This window comes from Anarrhichthys ocellatus, unplaced genomic scaffold (genome assembly GCF_004355925.1).
Source record: "Anarrhichthys ocellatus isolate YVR2014 unplaced genomic scaffold, GSC_Weel_1.0 scaffold29, whole genome shotgun sequence".
Taxonomy (NCBI): domain Eukaryota; kingdom Metazoa; phylum Chordata; class Actinopteri; order Perciformes; family Anarhichadidae; genus Anarrhichthys; species Anarrhichthys ocellatus.
This window is the reverse complement of record NW_022280059.1, coordinates 4672845-4691413: the sequence shown is the minus strand read 5'-3', so window position 1 is coordinate 4691413 and position 18569 is coordinate 4672845. Positions and strand designations below refer to the sequence as shown.

General features: G+C 42.7%; 1 protein-coding gene and 1 long non-coding RNA gene across 4 annotated transcripts in view; one reads left to right on the top strand and one right to left on the bottom strand.

The window, feature by feature from the left end:
• The window catches only part of frya (furry homolog a (Drosophila)), a 41746-nt gene extending 29602 nt beyond the window's left edge, over positions 1 to 12144 (top strand). The window contains exons 44-61 of the mRNA XM_031863821.1: positions 31 to 593; positions 779 to 876; positions 956 to 1126; positions 1255 to 1395; positions 1935 to 2114; positions 2815 to 2979; positions 3111 to 3185; positions 3274 to 3444; positions 5425 to 5625; positions 6501 to 6644; positions 7480 to 7643; positions 7735 to 7942; positions 8269 to 8418; positions 8504 to 8602; positions 8701 to 8784; positions 10209 to 10319; positions 10414 to 10619; positions 10712 to 12144. Coding sequence (XP_031719681.1) covers positions 31 to 593; positions 779 to 876; positions 956 to 1126; positions 1255 to 1395; positions 1935 to 2114; positions 2815 to 2979; positions 3111 to 3185; positions 3274 to 3444; positions 5425 to 5625; positions 6501 to 6644; positions 7480 to 7643; positions 7735 to 7942; positions 8269 to 8418; positions 8504 to 8602; positions 8701 to 8784; positions 10209 to 10319; positions 10414 to 10619; positions 10712 to 10970 — 3190 coding nt within the window. The 3' untranslated portion in view covers positions 10971 to 12144. The remainder of the gene's footprint in view (positions 1 to 30; positions 594 to 778; positions 877 to 955; positions 1127 to 1254; positions 1396 to 1934; positions 2115 to 2814; positions 2980 to 3110; positions 3186 to 3273; positions 3445 to 5424; positions 5626 to 6500; positions 6645 to 7479; positions 7644 to 7734; positions 7943 to 8268; positions 8419 to 8503; positions 8603 to 8700; positions 8785 to 10208; positions 10320 to 10413; positions 10620 to 10711) is intronic.
• A 2831-nt stretch (positions 12145 to 14975) lies between these two features.
• On the bottom strand, positions 14976 to 18368 carry LOC116392401 (uncharacterized). Of its 3 annotated transcripts, none has more exons than XR_004213329.1 (2): positions 18194 to 18368; positions 14976 to 17380 (listed from the first exon to the last, which is right to left on the bottom strand). It is a non-coding gene; the product is annotated as an uncharacterized LOC116392401 (long non-coding RNA). The 3 variants fall into 3 exon arrangements; XR_004213331.1 differs by having other exon boundaries at positions 18206 to 18368; XR_004213330.1 differs by lacking the exon at positions 18194 to 18368 and adding an exon at positions 17862 to 18174.
• Positions 18369 to 18569: the final 201 nt, after the last annotated feature.

Below are 18569 nucleotides of genomic sequence, written 5' to 3'. Positions count from 1 at the left end.
AACTTCAATTTGTTGTTTGTTTAATTCCAGAGCCTCGTCTCCAGATTTCCTCACCAGTCTCAAGCTGCTGTCCAACAGGAAGAGCACAGGGCAGCTCAATCTTAGAAGAGAAGAGAGGAGCCGACATCAGAGGAGCTCCTCTGTCCCCAAGAAGTTTGGAGAGGCGGACAGGTGGTCCGATCCACCTCGCAGCGCTACGCTGGACCGCATCCAAGCCTGTGAACAGACCCGCAGCTCTTCCTCATCGAAAGACAACATCAACGACCCGACCAATATCAACCACCCCAGCAACCTGCTGGCCACCATCTTCTGGGTGGCCGTGTCACTGATGGAGTCAGACTTTGAGTTTGAGTATCAGATGTCTTTGAGACTGCTGAATAAGCTGCTGGGCCACATGTCGCTAGACAAACAGGAGAACAGGGAGAAGCTGGAGAAACTGCAGAGCCAGCTTCAATGGAGCAGCTTCACTGGGCTCCAGCAGCTGCTGCTGAAGGGCTTCACCTCCGCGTCCACCACTGACCTCACCCTCCAGCTCTTCTGCCAACTCACACCGGTGTCACGAGTGCCTGTGGTGGACACGTCACAAGCCATAGGTACACTGTAGGAAACAGTCGATATGGGGTTGTTAAAACAGATGATTGTTGATATTCTTAGATTTTAGGTGTCTGTAAACCGCTGGTTTGTGGCAGTATTGTAATAATGTAGTGCAGCACATTAAAAAAACATATGTGTATTTTTATTTGAAATATTGAATGAATTTGTCTGCTTCATCCATTAGGGTTTCCCTTGAATGTTCTCTGCCTGCTCCCACATCTGGTGCAGAACTTTGATGGGCCCACACCGTTCTGTCAAGACGTTGCCGAGAAGATAGCCCAGGTTTGGCTCCATTAACATGTCTTTCTTCATCTTCCCTTGAAGATAATGTGTTTGAAGCTAATGCTCTTTTTGTGCGCAGGTATGCCTCGAGGAGAAGAACGCTAAGCTCTCCAACCTTGCTCATGTCATGAGTCTGTATAAAACGCACTCCTACACACGAGACTGCTTCTCCTGGGTGAACGTGGTGTGTCGGTATCTTCACGAGGCTTTCTCCGATATCACCCTCAACCTGGTCACTTACATGGCAGAGGTTTGTGCAGCTACACCAGCTGATCATATATTTGCCAAGTGGCAGTAACGGGCTTGTAAAATAATTAGACACTACAGCTTTTCAAAGGGTGCTACATTAATTCATGGCATTTCGTTCTGTTGTAACAGCTGTTGGAGAAGGGTCTCCCCTGTATGCAGCAGACTCTTTTACAGATCATCTACAGCCTCCTGAGTCACATGGACCTGGGTGGAATTCAAGCCAAACCGTTCAACATGGAGGTGCTCAAGACAATTGAGAAATTTGTCCAGGTGAGATTGACTATGTGTCCTACTGCAGATAATTAGTTTAAATATGTGGTGACAGTGTGCCTCACATTGATTTTCAGTCAATGGCTGTCTATATATTTTTTAATAAGTTTTGTGGTAACACTTTTACTCTTCGAGATATATGTGCTCGTAAAGGGAAAACATTCAGATCGCCTGCGTCAGATGTGATCATTGGAAACCTTTCGGCATCGTGCTCTGAGTAAGAGTCTTGTGTTCCCTGTTCCTTTTGTAAGTGCTCATGGGGAAAAAAAGGAGGGAAGAAAAGCTGTCTTGTGTCAGTGCAGTCAATTTGTAGACACACCCAAACTATAAACAGTCTGCCCTTCTGCCACAGGCTCTGCTTATTCTCACACCGAGTCCACTTTCCTTCATCGGCCAGAACACTTGTCTCCAAAAATAGAACCACATTAAAACACACAGAAAGACATTTGTGGTTGTTTCTTTCGAAACATGTGGTTGTGTTGTTTTTTTTGTCTGCGTGTACGGGTGAATTGATGTGTGTATGTCTGTGTCAACTACAGACTGTCCATTGGAAGGAAGCATTGAATATCCTGAAGCTGGTGGTTTCTCGATCAGCCAGTTTGGTGCAGCCGTCATCCACACAAAGTGTCCTCTCCTATGAGGACATCAGCCGCGTATGGGACCGCTCCTCCAAAGCTTTGCCTGGGAAAACGCTGGATTTCCACTTTGACATATCTGAGGTTAGAGACGCTTTCTCTTTTACCGTGTTCTTGGTTTGAAAATCCCTGTAGCTTAACGCTTGTCTGATTTCCCCTGTATTTTTTCCTGTATTTTCCAGGGAGCGGTGCTTGTTGAGGTTGTGTGTAAAGCTTTTTGGAAAGGAAACAATTCTTCCCCTTCCGTAATGCTGATATTTCTTTTTGACCAAACCCCTCGAGATTAACTTGAAAGCTCCAAAGTTAAACACAATTAGCCAAGCAAGAGCTGGAAAGTGATGTCAAAGATAAAGACAGAGTGGTGTATGTGTGGGAACTAAACAGGGAGCTATTTGGGCAGTTCATGAATGGCAGGAAATGATGTCAGCTCTTTGCTGCCGTTCTTTGTATGTGAATCAGTCACTTTTAGTAGATGGCCAACAGTGTGTGAATCTAGTGGGATAAAGCAGAGGAAAGGTTTGTTTTTCCTCAAATGCTTCACGCATTCGTAATAACGAGTTGAGTATAAATTGTCAACATTGATAAAAGATAAATGTCGTTTTTAAAAGATAAAACGTGAAATATTGATCACTGTACGGTCATCCCGGATAAAAACAGGAGCTGCTATGGAGCCTGAGTCATTGATTGACTAAGCAGAGAGTGACTTTCTCCTCTTCTAACTTTCCCTGACTCATCGAGGTTTCTGTCTGCATGCGTATGTCTTTGTTTGCGTCCGCGCTGTTAGACGCCAGTGATTGGTCGGCGTTTTGACGACCTGCAGCGTTCTCCAGGCCTAGATGTGAAGAGCAGGACCACAGCAGTGACCCGCAGCACCTCCTCCACCTCCTCTGGATCCACTTCCAACAACGTTCTGGTGCCAGTCAGCTGGAAGAGGCCTCAGTCTTCCCAGGTGAGCACTTCTGCCCTTTCCTTCTTAGAATAATGCTCATAAATATGATGGGGGATGATTTGATAATGGCTCTATTTGGTGCCTATTTAATTCATTTTATTTGCATCTTTTTGTGAAAAATATCTCCACAGAAAAGAACACGGGAAAAACTGGTGAATGTATTGTCTCTGTGTGGACAAGAAGTGGGGCTCACAAAAAATCCTTCGGTAAGATGCACTTTATTTTAGCAGTGCTCTGAATTGTAATACTCGCTGTAAGCCCTTTTTAATTTGCGACTCTTTGTTGCTCTTGTAGGTGATCTTCTCCAGTTGTGGGGAGCTGGACCTCATGGAGCACCAGCCCAGCCTGGTGTCCTCCGACGACGGGACCCGGGAGCCAGACAACGCGGACGACACGACTTCAGAGCAACAGTTCAGAGTCTTTAGAGACTTTGACTTCCTCGACGTGGAGCTTGAAGACGGAGAGGTGAGTTTCAGGACCTCAAAAGTGTTGAAACAAGAAAACAATTCATTCTCCTTCTCACCCCCTCGCACATTTGATTGAAAACAAACATTGTCAGACTTGTGAAGCAAAAGCAACAAAAAAGCAACATGCCTGACTTCAGCACAAAGGTGCCAGAGTATTTTACTCCAAAGAGCACTCGTATACTGTCCTGGGTCAGGTTGCCTGCTCTGAGTAATGGGGTTTCTTTTCTCTGTTTTTTCTGTCTGTGCTATCTAGGAGCTACAGGTAAGTTTAGTCATGTTACATTTTCTTTAAAAGAGCGTTTGCTTGTGTAGATCATTTAGTGAACTGCCACACTGATGGCAAAGAGAAACAAATGTGTGTGCATGCCTTGTAATTTACAAAACCGATTCTGCAATGTTCATGTAGTGTAAGAGAGATATATCCACACAACTCGTAAGTATTAGAAACATAGTAGGTTTAGCATATAGACATCACATCACATAGGACTAGTAGTCTTAAAGTCACAGTCTGATATAGTCACCAGTGCAACGCAACATAAGGTATCTTTAACCAGGATTATGGATTTTCTTTAGCTCATGTATATAACCTCAGTTTTATTAAACAGTCTTTAATTCTTTTTTCCTGGTTATAGAGAGAAAACTGTTTTTTTATATTTTACACACAGCTGACCAATTTTAGAGTAACATCCCCCCCCCCTTTCATTTAAGTTGCAGATCTCACTCGATTTTACAAAATATAGTATGTGCACTCAGTTGTAGGTCTCATTTCTACATAGAACTGTAAATGTAATTGCAGATGGGATGTTATCGCCATCTACAGACACAGTACAAACAGAAACTGTCTTCAGTTTCAGCTATTCTCATACACATCACACTGAAATCCTTATTTTTGAAATACAAACAGTAAGTTAAACACCTTACCATGTGTACACTTATTTATTTAATACATTCATGCAGTTAACTTTTCTGTTGGTTTACCTTGAGGAGAAGAACATTAGACTCGCTCAAGTCAGTTCTGTCAATTTACACTGAAGCCCAAATGCTGATGATATACACATTGTTGTTCACATTGTTTACCGCAATAACGTTGCTCTCACTGATTACATTTAACATCACTCATGTTGCATTGTTCAATTATGAATATCTCTTTGTTTCATTTTAGTACTTCTTAGTCAAGCTTAAAAACCACAGGAACATCTTGGCATTTTCAGCAAAGTGATGCTGTGGGAATAACACATCTCTGTGCATGTAAAGCTGCACACTTTGCACACTGGAAAACAGTGTCGGCTGTTCTCCCAGTGCCTGCTTGAATTTCAGACGGACTGAAAACTAAAACAAATGCTGTGGTCGGCAAAAGTGCGACGCTGTCAGTTTTTAAGTTAATGACAACAAGTCGAATGGCCTGACAAGTTTTTTTTGACCACATACAAACTTTGTTTTTGTTCACAAATGGTTTATTTTAAAAGAAAAAGAATCTGAGAGACCAAAGTCAAAGCCTTTACTTCCTATCAGTGGCAGGAGGCATTAAGCTAATCGCCACAGGAACTCTCCCTTGTCGAATTTGTTGATGTGGAGCTTTGGTGGAATGTGGAAGTTGGCTGAGTCCAGCTGAAAAGTCACTCCGCATTTTAAACAAGGAACAGACAAACTCAGGGGCTAAAGACCTGTAAATATTTAAGTCCGACAATATCAGAGTGTTTTTACATCCACATTTTTCTGCCAGTTTCACCATCATCTTGGCTATTTGGTTGTAGTTTGAGGAAACTCTCTTTGTGAGGATACTATGCTCCAGTATTCCCTCCATTGTTAGCTATGAGGGGAACAACCTCCCTCAGAGACTAGCCCCTCCCTGAACCTGCACTGCATGGTTGCGTGAATGTGTGTATACGGAATCGTTTTGTGTGTGCATGTGTTTGTGTTGGATTGTGCTTCACTTCTTGGAACTTACTTGGTAACTTAACGTCATTCTGTGTTGCAGGGAGAGACTATGGACAACTTCAACTGGGGTGTGCGTAGACGCTCCATGGACAGTCTGGACCGGAGTGACCTGCAGCCCCTGGAGGAGAGTCAGCTGTCCAGCAGCATGCCCAGCCTCTGCAAGATCACCCGTGAAGACTCAGACGAGTCGTCTGAGGAAGATTCCCTCATCGCCAGCCAGATACTCTCACAATCACAGCTCGTAAGTTCACTTCCAGCTGTATGCCAATAGATTGATGTCATAATGGAGGGAAAACCTCGCTGTTAAAGCATCAGGAAACATATCTTTATCACAGGGTATGTGCAGGTTTTGAAAAGTCCAAAATACAAACATATTAAAGCATATTGAATTTCATTTTGGTGGACATAATTCGCTAACCAACAGCCAGTAAAACATAACATTAATTTGCATTCTATGTGGTATTTAAAACATCTAAAAAGGTCTTACATTTTACTTGGTGAACCCTGCAGAAACATAATCCCTGACAAACCATATTGGCAAATGAAAGCTACTTTGGGCATTCAGAGGATACATTATTTGTATCTTGGACAATCCATGAGCACTCCTCTTGTGCCCCCCTCAGGTTATTGTCTACTTTGCACACATAATATCTCATAATTTAATTTGCTGAGCACATTCATGCTCCCAAGTGAATAAGGCCTTTCGACGTCAATAATCATTAAGAATCATGTTCGTCTGTAAATTGTAGGCTTTAATGAACACTCCAGTGTCCAGGGGCTGCTAGCAGAGCTTTAAAGGTTTGCATCATCTTTCTGTTATCCCTCGACCACTGGTCCTCTTGCAGTATTAGCTCAAGTTTGTGGAAACCGTGGTGGCAGATGGAAAGCCCATGTGTCCAAACAGCTGTCATCCCACTCCTCTCTTGTTCCTGATTATTTAGCCAGTCTACCACTGTTGGTGCTTACAGCTAATTCAGGGATGTTGACTTTGCAGTGTTACAGTTTTTAATCCAGTGTTTTGAGCTCTGCTTTTTTCTGTTTCTAAAAAACTTAATTGTTTATTAAAAAAAATATTTAGAGAAGATTTCAACAAATTTGACTTTGTCTCTTTTGCAGATGGTCAGCCTCTCTCCAACAGCTGAGATCAGTAACAGGGACTCTCCTTCTGCCTTTTTCGATACAACCTCAGCTGATTCAACTCCCCATAACACCAAAAATCCTAGTTTCGATGTCCAACTGCCAGAGGACTCGAAGCAGCGGGTGAATAAGGGCTTCAGAGTGTCTGAGATACTGGGAACTACTAATTCCTATCGCAACTCCATGCTAGAGTTCTTCACTAATTTTGCCAAATAGGGAGCTATTCTGTTGCATCTTTTCTTGGGAAGTGTCTTGGATGTTTTATGTGCTTTGGGTTCAGTCTTTGTAAAGTATTATTTTGTGGCGCTGTGACTTTTCTACATTTCCCCTCTTCAGAGTAGTGCATGAGCCGGCCTTTTCTTGATATTTACTTCATTGGTTGCATGCTAAAGGAGAATGAACTAAAACCCTGCAAGCAGGCAATCTATAATGCTTTGGGCTATGGGCTAGTTTGTGCCTTATTTTAATCGTGGCAGTGTTAGGGGGTCGTAGCCAGCAATAGAACAAAACAAAATCTCTTTCTTTCTGTGTCTGTCTGTTTAAGGCAATGTGTATACCTATTGCTCCTGTGTGGGTGGCTCTAAGCAACAACTAAAAACTCTTGGCATGTGGGAGGTCAAGAAAGGTTTACACATTGCCTGCCCCCCAAAACATGAAGTGTGCAGGGCCACAATGCTGGCTGACCGAAATTATTTTATAATCTATTTGATTGGCCTAATTTATGCACACTGAAATTACCAAATATAAGAGAACAGCACAAGGAGTGTCCATAGGGTCCCACGCCAAGGTTAGTGTATCCATTTTACCCACGCAATTATCTGTTTAATAATGAAGTCTAACATAGGGAACACATTTCAGTTCATTATAACCTTCACTGCATGCTGTCTCAGTGTTTGTTCATGACTGGTTAACTTAGCCAGTTGCTGAGAAAGCGTGTGTCCTCCCTGTGTTCTTTTAGCATGAGGTGTCACAAGAGGATGAAGACACCAATGTCCACGAGGACGACATCTCTCTCTCCATCAGTGAACTACCCCTTGAATTTCACTGTGGAGACAGTTTGATAATGGACATGGTTCACATTAATTACAAAGGAGAACTTGACCTTGACAGCTGCCAGCACAGGTACCTACTCACAACTTTTCTCAATAGTAGATGATGTTCGGGGGGGGGGGGGTGGAAATGATATTGATAACATGGCTTTATGTCCACTCAGTCTCGCCGAGGAGGAGAGAGACGACATGCTGGAATCCCGATCTTCACCGCCGCCGTCACCCTTCTTCTCCGCCATCCTCGCAGCTTTCCAACCTGCAGTATACGACGATGCAGAGGAGGCTTGGCGAAGTCACATCAACCAGCTTGTGTCTGACTCAGATGGATCCTGTGCAGTCTACACTTTTCATGTGTTTTCTTCACTGTTTCAGGTATTACAGCATGGCCTTGTAACCAGCATTGCCCCCGCATCCCAACAACAGTGTGCCTGGTCAAAGTGAATAATTAAACTGAAAGGCTAACAGGATTAGTTATGTGGCTGATTAACCTTTAGAGAAAGAGGCTTCCTTTCAGACAACATCTGAATAATTACAAATCGGGGGCAGTCTGTAGATGCTTTCAGCTTGAAAATCTTCAGATTCATTAACCTGCTGACAATGGGGATTTTCAGAAAAACAATGACAGAATGTAGGTCCCTAACATGATCTAAGAGGGACTTTGGCAGTGTCACAGCCAGCCTGTTTTTCGTACTTTGCAGAATATCCAGGCCAAATTCTGTTCCTTGACCTGTGACGCTGTGAGTTACCTCGGCGGTGGCATGAGAGGATTAGGATCGAAGCTTTTAAGGTCTTCTCAGATGCTGACATCATGCTCGGAGTGCCCAACACTGTTTATTGATGCAGACACAGTGAGTAACCTGAGATGGGTTTTTTTAACAGAATGATGTTCGTGGTAGTTGAACAAATTCAACAACAAAACTCTTATTTTCACAGATTATGTCTTATGGTTTCCTGGAGAAAATGAAATTCAGCGCGTTGGAACTTCAAGAGTATCTTGATACTTACAACAACAGAAAAGAGGCAGCTCTCACTGTAAGGACATTCAATAGTGTGACCTCCAGTCTCAATGTCACCTGCATGTTGTCACTGAGTTGTTAACGCTGTGTTTCTGTTGTCTCTGTTACTCACAGTGGTTGAGCAACTGTAAGGCCACCTTTCCCAAGAGTGCTGGGGGCAGCGTGATAACAAGTCAACCAGCGGAGCACAAGGACAAGGTAAAACCTTTTTCTATGGTACAATAAAACGGTAACTTTTTAGGAATTTGAGCTATAACTCTGACACGCTGTCATATCAAATGAGTGATAATGAAAAATACTGGTTTGGTTCTGTGGTTTAATGCATCCAGCCAGTGTGCAAACACACAAAAGGCTGAAGGATTTTCATGAAAAAGTTGTTGCTTCTGTAAGAATGGAATTAATAAAATGACTGAAATATAGATTTCACTTCAACTGACCTCTCATACTGTACTCTCTGCATTACGATTACTGTGTGATACTTTAGCTCTGTGAGTGTTACCTCTAATTTTCTCACACTATGTCAATTTTAAGTTTTTGACAACGTTGAGTTGCCGCACGTCACATTGATTATTATCTCATTCCAATGTGCATTGTGATCATTTTCAGCTCTGCTGGGCATGGGAGCAAGGCCTCTTAAGTTGCATTTGATCTAGCAGTAAACAATTACACTCACTTCAAAACAGAGGAAAGGAAACGGCTACATGGAAAGTTTTGCTGCTAAAACTTTGTACTTAATAGCTAAGAGATTCCCACCAAAGTGAGTGCATTTGTGCTAATTTACAGGCAAAATTTTAATTTGCTTGGCTGTTTTTACTTGGCTTTTTTTTTTTAATTAAAGGTGCCCTGTGGAGTTTTCATCTAAACAAAAATAATGATTACATTCAGTAAAAAAAGCCTTCCTCATTCAACATTTGCAAAGTGTTTTGGATCTTTGTTGCCGCATTGCATCGTATCTTGGTAAATGACCTGTCGATCAGTAAAACAATGTGACACCATCAGAAGAACTCTGTATGACGTCACCCGCGTGCACATGATAAACAAAACAGGAACCCACTCAGAAAAGCACCTTGCTAGTGCTGCTAGACGTCAAAAACTCCACAGGGATCCTTTAATTCAGGGTGACTGCCAGCCCTCCTTTCAGTTCTAATTTGCACATACACCGACCCTCACTTTTCTTCCTCTCTGCATGCCAATAAAACCTGTGCTAATACTTTCCACCCTCTTTCAAATGGAAATAATGAGGAGTTGCATGCCCTTCTTTTGATTCTCTGTTTTCCCGACCTCTTTTCTGTCCTGTAACATGCTTGCTTTGTAGCAAATGGAATCTCTGGCTGTAAGTTTGAATGACTTGTTCCTCTTTGTTATTTTAAATGGTCTTCTTCTGTTTTTAAAAGCAAACGTTTGGCTCCCTGTAATCCTATTGTCAGCACTTTTAAAGTGTTCTATATAGCTGCCGCAGGTCTGACTTCTATTTACAAGTAGTTCACCAGTAGCTTCATGTGAGTGTACTATCAACCAAATGCAGAACCATACCCGATAAAGTATCAGTTAATACATAAGAAAGAGAAACCTAGCCCAATGAAAAGGCCTTTTGCCAACAACCACTTTTCTCTTACTTTCAGCAACTGGAGCTCTGTCAAAGACTCTACAAACTCCACTTTCAGCTGTTGCTGCTTTTTCAGTCCTACTGTAAACTGATTGAACAGGTCCATGCAATAGGCTCTATTCCCGAGGTAGGTACATAATGCATTTGCTTGTTCTCTCTTTCCGGAACCATGGCACCCACCTTCTAATGAATTAATGATATGAATCTCTTTCAACTTATAGCTGACAAATATGTCCAGAGAGCTAAACGAGTTGAAGAGCAACCTGAGAGTAGCAGCCGCCTCTGTGACGAATGATGAGATTGCTGCGTGTGACAGCTCCTGCTCTGAGCCCACCTTCAGCTCATCCGAGGCTGCTGTGCAGGCCATCCTCGAGTGTCTGAAGAACAACGAGTTTCCGACGGCCATCCGCTACATTCGCGAGTGCAGGTGAGAAAAGGCTTGTTTTTCTCTATATGAGGAATGTATGTAGTCAAAATATGTCCCCAGTGAAACAAATAACATTTCTTTTTTTAATGCAGAACAATGTGGCCTAAAGACATCTTCGGCAGCCACTCTGAGGAGGAGGTCCAGACTTTGCTCAACATCTACTTCAGACATCAAACCTTGGGTCAGACGGGAACTTTTGCTCTGGTGGGCTCTAAACAGGACCTGACAGAAGTATCTGTCAAGTTGATGGAACTTAACGGAGAGATCCGGGACATGATCCGACGATCCCAAGGCTACCGAGCCATTGCAGCTTTCCTCCCAGACTCCAGAGTTTCGGGCTCGACTCTTTGATGACGGTCTGGCAGCGCCTGACACCCGTTCCTGCACAGCAACCTGTCCCATGCCTAGCCTCTGGTCCTGTTTGGGGGCTGCTGCTATTGTCTCAGTGGTTAACAAGCGCTCTGCTCTCACCTGGGAAAAACCAAACCCCCTTTCCTCTTCCTGCTCAGAGCACATCAGAATGTCATAAAGTCAGGTCATCAGATGTGCAGCAATACTGTTGTTTGTTTTTAGAAAGATGAGAGACTTTGCTGTTGCAGAGAAACGTAGGCTTTTATTGCACTAATAATAGAAATTGTCACAAAGCGACCATTTGCTACTGAGGTCAACAACTTTCACATTTAGTTAGCAAATGACATACCAAAGCTAAGTGATTCTCTTTCAGTTATGTTGTTTTAATTGTCAAGGGAAAATGTGCAATCCTACACTGAAGTGGAAGAATTTTACTGTATCCTGAAAGAATGTATTTGAATATCATAGCATTGGAAAACATAAACATTGTTAGTACAGAAAAAGGGAGGCTTCATTACTTGGTAAAGGTAGTGGGTCTTTCGTGTGTGTGTTTCTGTGTGCTTGTGGTGTGTGTGGGTGCTCGAGTGTGTGACATAAACCAGAAGACCATCACAGATGGAATTATGAATACTGATTTACAGAAATTGTTTGCATTTAACTACTTCGACATGCTGCAAAACTACTGTAACGTCTCCCAAACCTACACTACATGCTGCTGGGTGGGCTATCTGTTACATGAAACATCTTACTGTACCTTTTAACTGTGCAGCTTTTAGCAATTAGGTAAATTATGTAATATTATTTGCAACAGAAAAAACACGCATTTATCTTATTAGATTTATAGAAACCAAACAGTTTGTTTTATCTTTAAACCTGCCAAGCTTGCAAATTCTATGTAAGTGTAATGGTCATGTTTATGAACAAATACAGATACTATTTTAACTGAATGATTGCACATAGTGCAATGGGGGCTTTGCTCAGACTCATAAGATTGTATTTTTATGAACTTACAATTTGAGCTGCATGTAGAGGGAAAGAGATAGCTATTTATAAAGATTCCGCACAAACTGTTTGTGTAGCTTCTCGCCGTGTAAATACTACTGCCTTTGCAATGTACTGTACTTTGGTGTTCTGTACACTTATGTAACAGTAAAAATAAAACGTACATTTGTTATCTGTGGTTTCATTTTGTGATTTGTGTGATATTGTTAATCCTAATGCCTCGCATGGAAAGTGGACGAGAGCGGGCGGCAGCAGCAGGGGGCGTTAAAATAAAACTGCTGTCAAGTGGAACAGTTTTCAGCTGCCTTCAAAGAATAAACAGGAAGTCAAAGAAACAGTTACTTCCTGTTAGATCCAATCTGTAGGCTACTTGTAGTTTACAGAACTCAATCAGATTTATTCATGTGTGTTTGTAAATATATATTTATGTGGAAATGTGACTGTATCTGCATTATATGTTATCCTTTGTTCTTTTCATGTCTGCCTGGGAAACACGTTGACGCTTGTTGTGATATATAAATATGCTTTATTATTATTTTTCGACAAAATTGAAGCCTTCAAACCAAAATAACCTTGTTTTCAAATCCCTAGAGTGTAAAACATGGAGGATGAAATATGGGTTAATGTGGTATGTGTGGAGATTTTTTGAGCCTTAGTGAGTCTGTGTGATGTGATGCAACATCTAGTAACTGATTCAATAGAATAAAAAATAAGTACATAAATGAACAAATAACTAATAATTGTGCTTATCTCACTTATTATTTGCCATAAGAGCAGTAAATAATCATTTCAGAGTAGAATTCTGCAAGTTCAGTGAATTTCACATTTATATAACGTGCAAAACAACAAAAAACTCTTGCATCAGCATTAAAGTTATAGTCTTGACCCAAAATAGAGAGTACAGATAATGGAATTCTGTCATTAGAGCTCTTTGGCTGCTGTCATACGATTTCATGTGTGTCTCTCGTTCAGATTTGTGTTAGTGAGGTATAAATCTGCTAGTCGGGAGCTACCCAGCATGCATTTCTTTATGACTGTACATTAACAGTGACCATTTGTAAACATCTACTCTATCAGAGTTGGAGTCTTCTATAAACATTGATTCTAAACTGTCAGGCAACAGTTTTTAATTAATGAATATAAAATATATATAGCCAAAAGGAAGAAAACAGAAGCCGGTGTCAACAACTAATAAACACAAACTTTAAAAAAGGTACAGTACATCCAAGTGAAAGTGTGTATTTACTGTATATAGAGAGATGTGTTGGAGTTTTGTTTGTTTTACCCTGGCTCTTATAAAGATGACATTTAGTTTCAGTTAATTTATACTTGGAAAGAAAACATGTAGCTTGTCTTCTGTGCAAAGAATACAATTGTCTGTGATATACAGTTTAATATCATGGTGTTGAACATTAAATACATATACAATCAGAAGATATGGAAAAGACAAACGGTATGTTCATTTTTAAATAGTTATTATGCTTCGTTATAACAGTATATATTTTATCAATTATATTATACAAGTACAACTGTTACGGTTACCACATATTTTCTGTATCTACATGTGGAACTAATCCGCGGGTGACGGCTCACGTGACCGCAGTTGTCCTACGGAGCTAATGACGTTAGCATGCTAGCAGGAAGTAGACGGACCGGAACCTAATTTAGCAACACAGCGCAGGTCAGAGTGAGCACCACGTTTTTGACTTTATCTGGAGGAAACAATTCTGTGGTTTAGTAAAAATGTCTAACGACCAAATGCTGAGAACTTTATTCCGCCAGCGACTAACTGCGGCTGGTGAAGACGTATTTCGTATGTTTGAAGGAAAGATAGCAGCGCTCGAGGAGGAACTTTCTCGTACTAAAGAGGAGCACGCGCGTCGACAGAAACTACTGGACGCTGTTTTCAACCCGGAAGTCCGGAAACAAAGAGCAGGTTGGTTCACTTTGTTTCGTCTCTCAGTTTTCAAACACTATTCATGCTCCGGCTGCTAACTTTTTAATGTAGTTTGGAGTGAGATTCGGTTGCAATGAATCTTCTTCTTCTGATCTGTCCTCTGTTCTGAGTTCATTAAACTATTATAATATCTGGCTCCATTGCTACGCTGGAAAGGGGGTGCAGCGGATGGCGGGAACACCAAACCACTCCCATCCTAACTATGGTCAACAATGGTTCAACCTTGACCTATGGGTTCCCGAGAGCAGTCTCTAGAACAGGTTTGGGCAAATTATTTTTCCCAAGGGGTAACATGAGAAACAGGGACTGTTGTGGAGAGTCCAATATTCAGTCCAATAAACTGAACTCAGTCCTGCTCTATATTATTCCACCTCTTTATAAAAAGTAAATCGTGTGGTTTTGATAAGCTGTGAGTGGTAAGATCAGTGAGGGAACATAACTAAGTATATTTGCTTAAGTACTGTACTTGTGTACAAATTCATGGTACTTTACTTGAGTATTTCTATTTGATTAAACTTTGTACCTTTTACTCTACTACATTGGTCTGGCAGCTTTAGTTACTAGTTACTTTAAACATTATAATTTTTCAAACCTTTCCTAACTACCCAAACTGAACAACAGAGTATAAAATAGTTAAAATAAGCTCCACCTGAAACATCTGCAGCAGGAATAATGATCCAAACAAATATACATTTGTAATATCCACATATAATAGTAAAACACTGACAGGGATCATGTTTCTGATAGATTAGTACTTTTATTACTATTGTTTGTAGTCCAATGACCTCATTTTCTGTTTGTCAGTTCAGTCAGCGAGTGCACTGAAGTCAGGTTGAATGTGTGAGGTGAGATGTGAAGGACAGCTGACAGGTGATGGTCACTGAGAGAGGATCTGGATCTGGATTAATTAAACTCCATCACGGAGAATGTTTGTTCACATATGTAGGTCGATCCAAAGAGAACCAACATCTTTTGAGCATGATGCTTTTACGGCTTAGCTAGCAAAGCCTCGGGTGTCTCTGCATCACCAACACATCCCAGGTAGCCAACATGACGTGGCCCAGCTCCGGCACAAGCTCGGCATGCCGGAAGAAACGCGTCGGCCCGAGTCCGGGTTGCCGACTCGGCTGATGAATTACTAGCCAAAATCGGGCCAAATACACCGGCCCGATTCCGGCTGCCGATACTGCTATTATTGGGATTGCAGTCACTGCTGCTCGCACACATCCACGAATGTACTAACGTACTGTTGGGATCTGACCATGTGCTTTGAAACAAAGGGATCTGGGCCTGCCTATTCTGCAAGCAAGGCAGAGCCTGATTGCAGTTAGATAGCATCAATGTTCTATGTAGAAACATAGAACATTGATTACATTTTTATTTGATTTTGTTGATTAGAACTCCTCCGAGGCCGCAGAGTCGGAATCCACAGCCGGGTGGGTGGAGGGGGTCCACGGAACTGGAGGAAAGACCCTCATTGTCCGAACAGGGGCTGGGTGTTCCCGGCAGGCGTCTTAGTCCTGGAAGGCTGGTCCGGGTGCTGTCGATGAAAACTGTCGTTGAGTCGGGGGTCGCAAATGTTACAAGCCAGAACCCATTGCCTCTCCTACGGACCGTATTCTTCCCAGTCGACCAGGTACTGAAGACCTCGCCCCCAGCGGCGGGAGCGAAGCAGGCGATGAATCGTGGAGACAGGACCTCCCTCGAGGGGGCGGAGGAGGAGGAACAGCCGGCACCAAGGGCCTCTCCCGGACCAGTTTGACCTTGGATACGTGGAATGTGGGGTGGATGCGCATGGATCTGGGGAGCTTGAGCCTCACTCCCGCCGGGTTGATGATCCTCTCGATCTCGAAAGGCCAGATGAATCTTGGGCCCAGTTTCTTGGACTCTACCCGCAAGGGTAGGTCCCGGGTCGACAACCACACCCTCTGACCCACCTGGTAGATGGGGGCTTGAGTGCGGTGTCGGTTAGCCGCTGTTGCGTAGCGTTCGGCAGACCGGAGTAGGGTTGCTCGGGCCTTCGTCCAGGTCCCCAGACTGGGAACAGGACTCTAGAGACTGGGGCTCAGACTGAGAACAGGACTCTGACTCTCGGAGACGGGGCTCCGGGGAACGTTAGCGGCAGGAACTGGAGGTCGCCGGGTCCGGGGTTAGCCGCGGCTCAGAGGTGGCAGGGACTGGAGCTCGCGGCAGCTCGAGCCGGAGTCGGCCGGACCGCTGTCGGGACACGGGGAACCGGAGTCGGCCGGACCGCTGTCGGGACACGGGGAACCGGAATCGGCCGGACCGCTGTCGGGACACGGGGAGCCGGAGTCGGCCGGACCGCCGTCGGGACACGGGGAGCCGGAGTGAGCTGCAACCCAGCGGGAAGGGGGAACCGCTGCGGCCCAGCGGGAACGGGGAATGGGAGGCGTCTGGAGGCAGAGGAAAATGACAGAGCACATAGCCCACAATAACAGGGGAATGACAGAACACATGAGAGGAGATCAGGGGAAACGGAGGTTAACACACAACGGGTCAGACAGGGATCCTGACAACCTGTGGTTACATGTACGAGTCGGCAGGTACAGGATCTCATAGACAATGTTGAAGCACTTTAACGTTTGGCTCTGCATGAAACTTATCAGTACAAAACATAAAGTGTGTTTGATAAAAACTAAATTGACCAGCTTTTTTAACTGAGCCTTTTTTGAAAGAATTAAATTATATATCTGTGTTTTTGAAGATATTTTTTTACTAGAAGCTGACAAATGAAGATGTCGATAAGTAGAATAAAAATGATCCCTTCACATTACAGGACATGTTATAAGGTCTGCATGTTTTTCATGAATCTGTTTTCACAATAAACCCTCACAAGTAAGAGAGGAAGCAGCAGCAGTTTCACAACATGTGACCAACAAGCAGAACATCTGTTTGTGGAGCAGCCTTCGGGTAACGTTAGTGATGTCATACAGAGTTTGATCAGAAGAACAGGGTCATCAATGAAAGATAATCACTTAGATCATTGTTTAGCTGAGAATAATTTTAAGGATTAGGGAACTTTTTGTAGATAGTCGGGCTGCGGCTGCAGCCATGACCACACTTTTTTTGCCATGTAAACTATTGATGACCTCATTGCTGCTGGTGCGTTGTGTCTTTATGATTTGTGTCAGCATGTCTGTTTGGTAACTGCACAGGGAGTGTAAGAGGGAATGATGGCAGGAAAAAAAAGTATATGTAAAGGATTTGCTCAATACTAAAATGCCTTTGTGACGTCTCTGTGTGTGTTTACTGTTTTCCTGCAGACCTCCAGCAGCTGTTGGTCGTTAAAGAAGAGGTTCCCCCTCAGCAGTCTGAAACAGGAGGACCCAGAGCCCCCACACGTTAAGGAGGAACTCTGCACTAGTCAGGAGCTCCAAGGGCTGGAGGATGTCAAGTTCTCATTCACTCCTGTGAAGAGTGATATGTAGCTCTGGAAATAATGATCAGAATGTCAACAAATTTGAACTTGATGTTCACAGCAAGTTATTGCATCAAATAAAGCAAATGTTTCATCAACACCTTTGTTCATTTTTGAAATGTATACAGTTAAACAAACATTAACTATAAGCGGAAAGTGAATAGGAAACTAAAAATCCAAAAGCCATGTTTCTCCACATTATCATAGTAAGGAGACTGATACTGATCACAAAAGAAAGTCATTGATACCAAAGGCTCATCTTATCATAAAAGTAGGTTGTCTGATTATTCACTTCACCCTCTGATGTCACCATTTAAATGTTTGAGATGGCTGAGGGGAGGAAAGGCCAAAACGGGAGCAGTTTTTCTGCTGATAATACTCGCAGAAACAACAGCTTCCGTACTATCGGCTTCACATTTTGCCTTTAAGCCTAGTGATCAGAAGCATCTTTTAGTTCAAGTCAATACAAGCTTATTTTTTTATAATTATATACCATGGAGTAAGAACACATCCCTTCCTTAAGTAAGAGTAGCCTCCATCAAAACAGTTAAGGTTATAATATTGCAACACTCCTAAAAACGACGTTCCCCCAACACTAAAATGTATTCTCAAATACGTTTGACCGGAAACGTATTTTCTCCCTGATTACGTTTGTGTGTGACGTTTTATAAATACGTTTAAAAGTATCTTTGTTTGTTTTCTTGCGTTCCTACAATGCGCCACGCGTCGGGCTGTTAAAGACTATATAATAACGTTTGCACTTTTGTTTCTGCATAGATCGCGACACCATTATTATTTTCGTTTCATAAACGTGGATTTGCATACCCTGAGCGTTACCTCCAGACAAGAGTTAGCACCACTCAAAAAGCACTGCCTGTCAGGTGTATCGGTAAGATTCAAAACACCATTGGCAGCAGCATTTATACCCAGGGCAGGAGGCATAGATGTATAAAGAACACATCCATGGCAGAAGGAACCATGGGTGACGTGTGGCTCAGTCGGAAAGTCTGCCTGAAAGGCTAAACTTAGGGCAGAAATGGAGTATACGGTTTCAAATATAATGTTCATCTGTTGTTGAAATAATGCAACCGAGTCGAATATAATCGCCTCTCGCTATTAAAAACATGTAATGAGCCCCATATTGTTTTAAAAGCATGTGCAATTAGCTGGACTTCAGTCTCCATAGTTTAATTTAAACCGG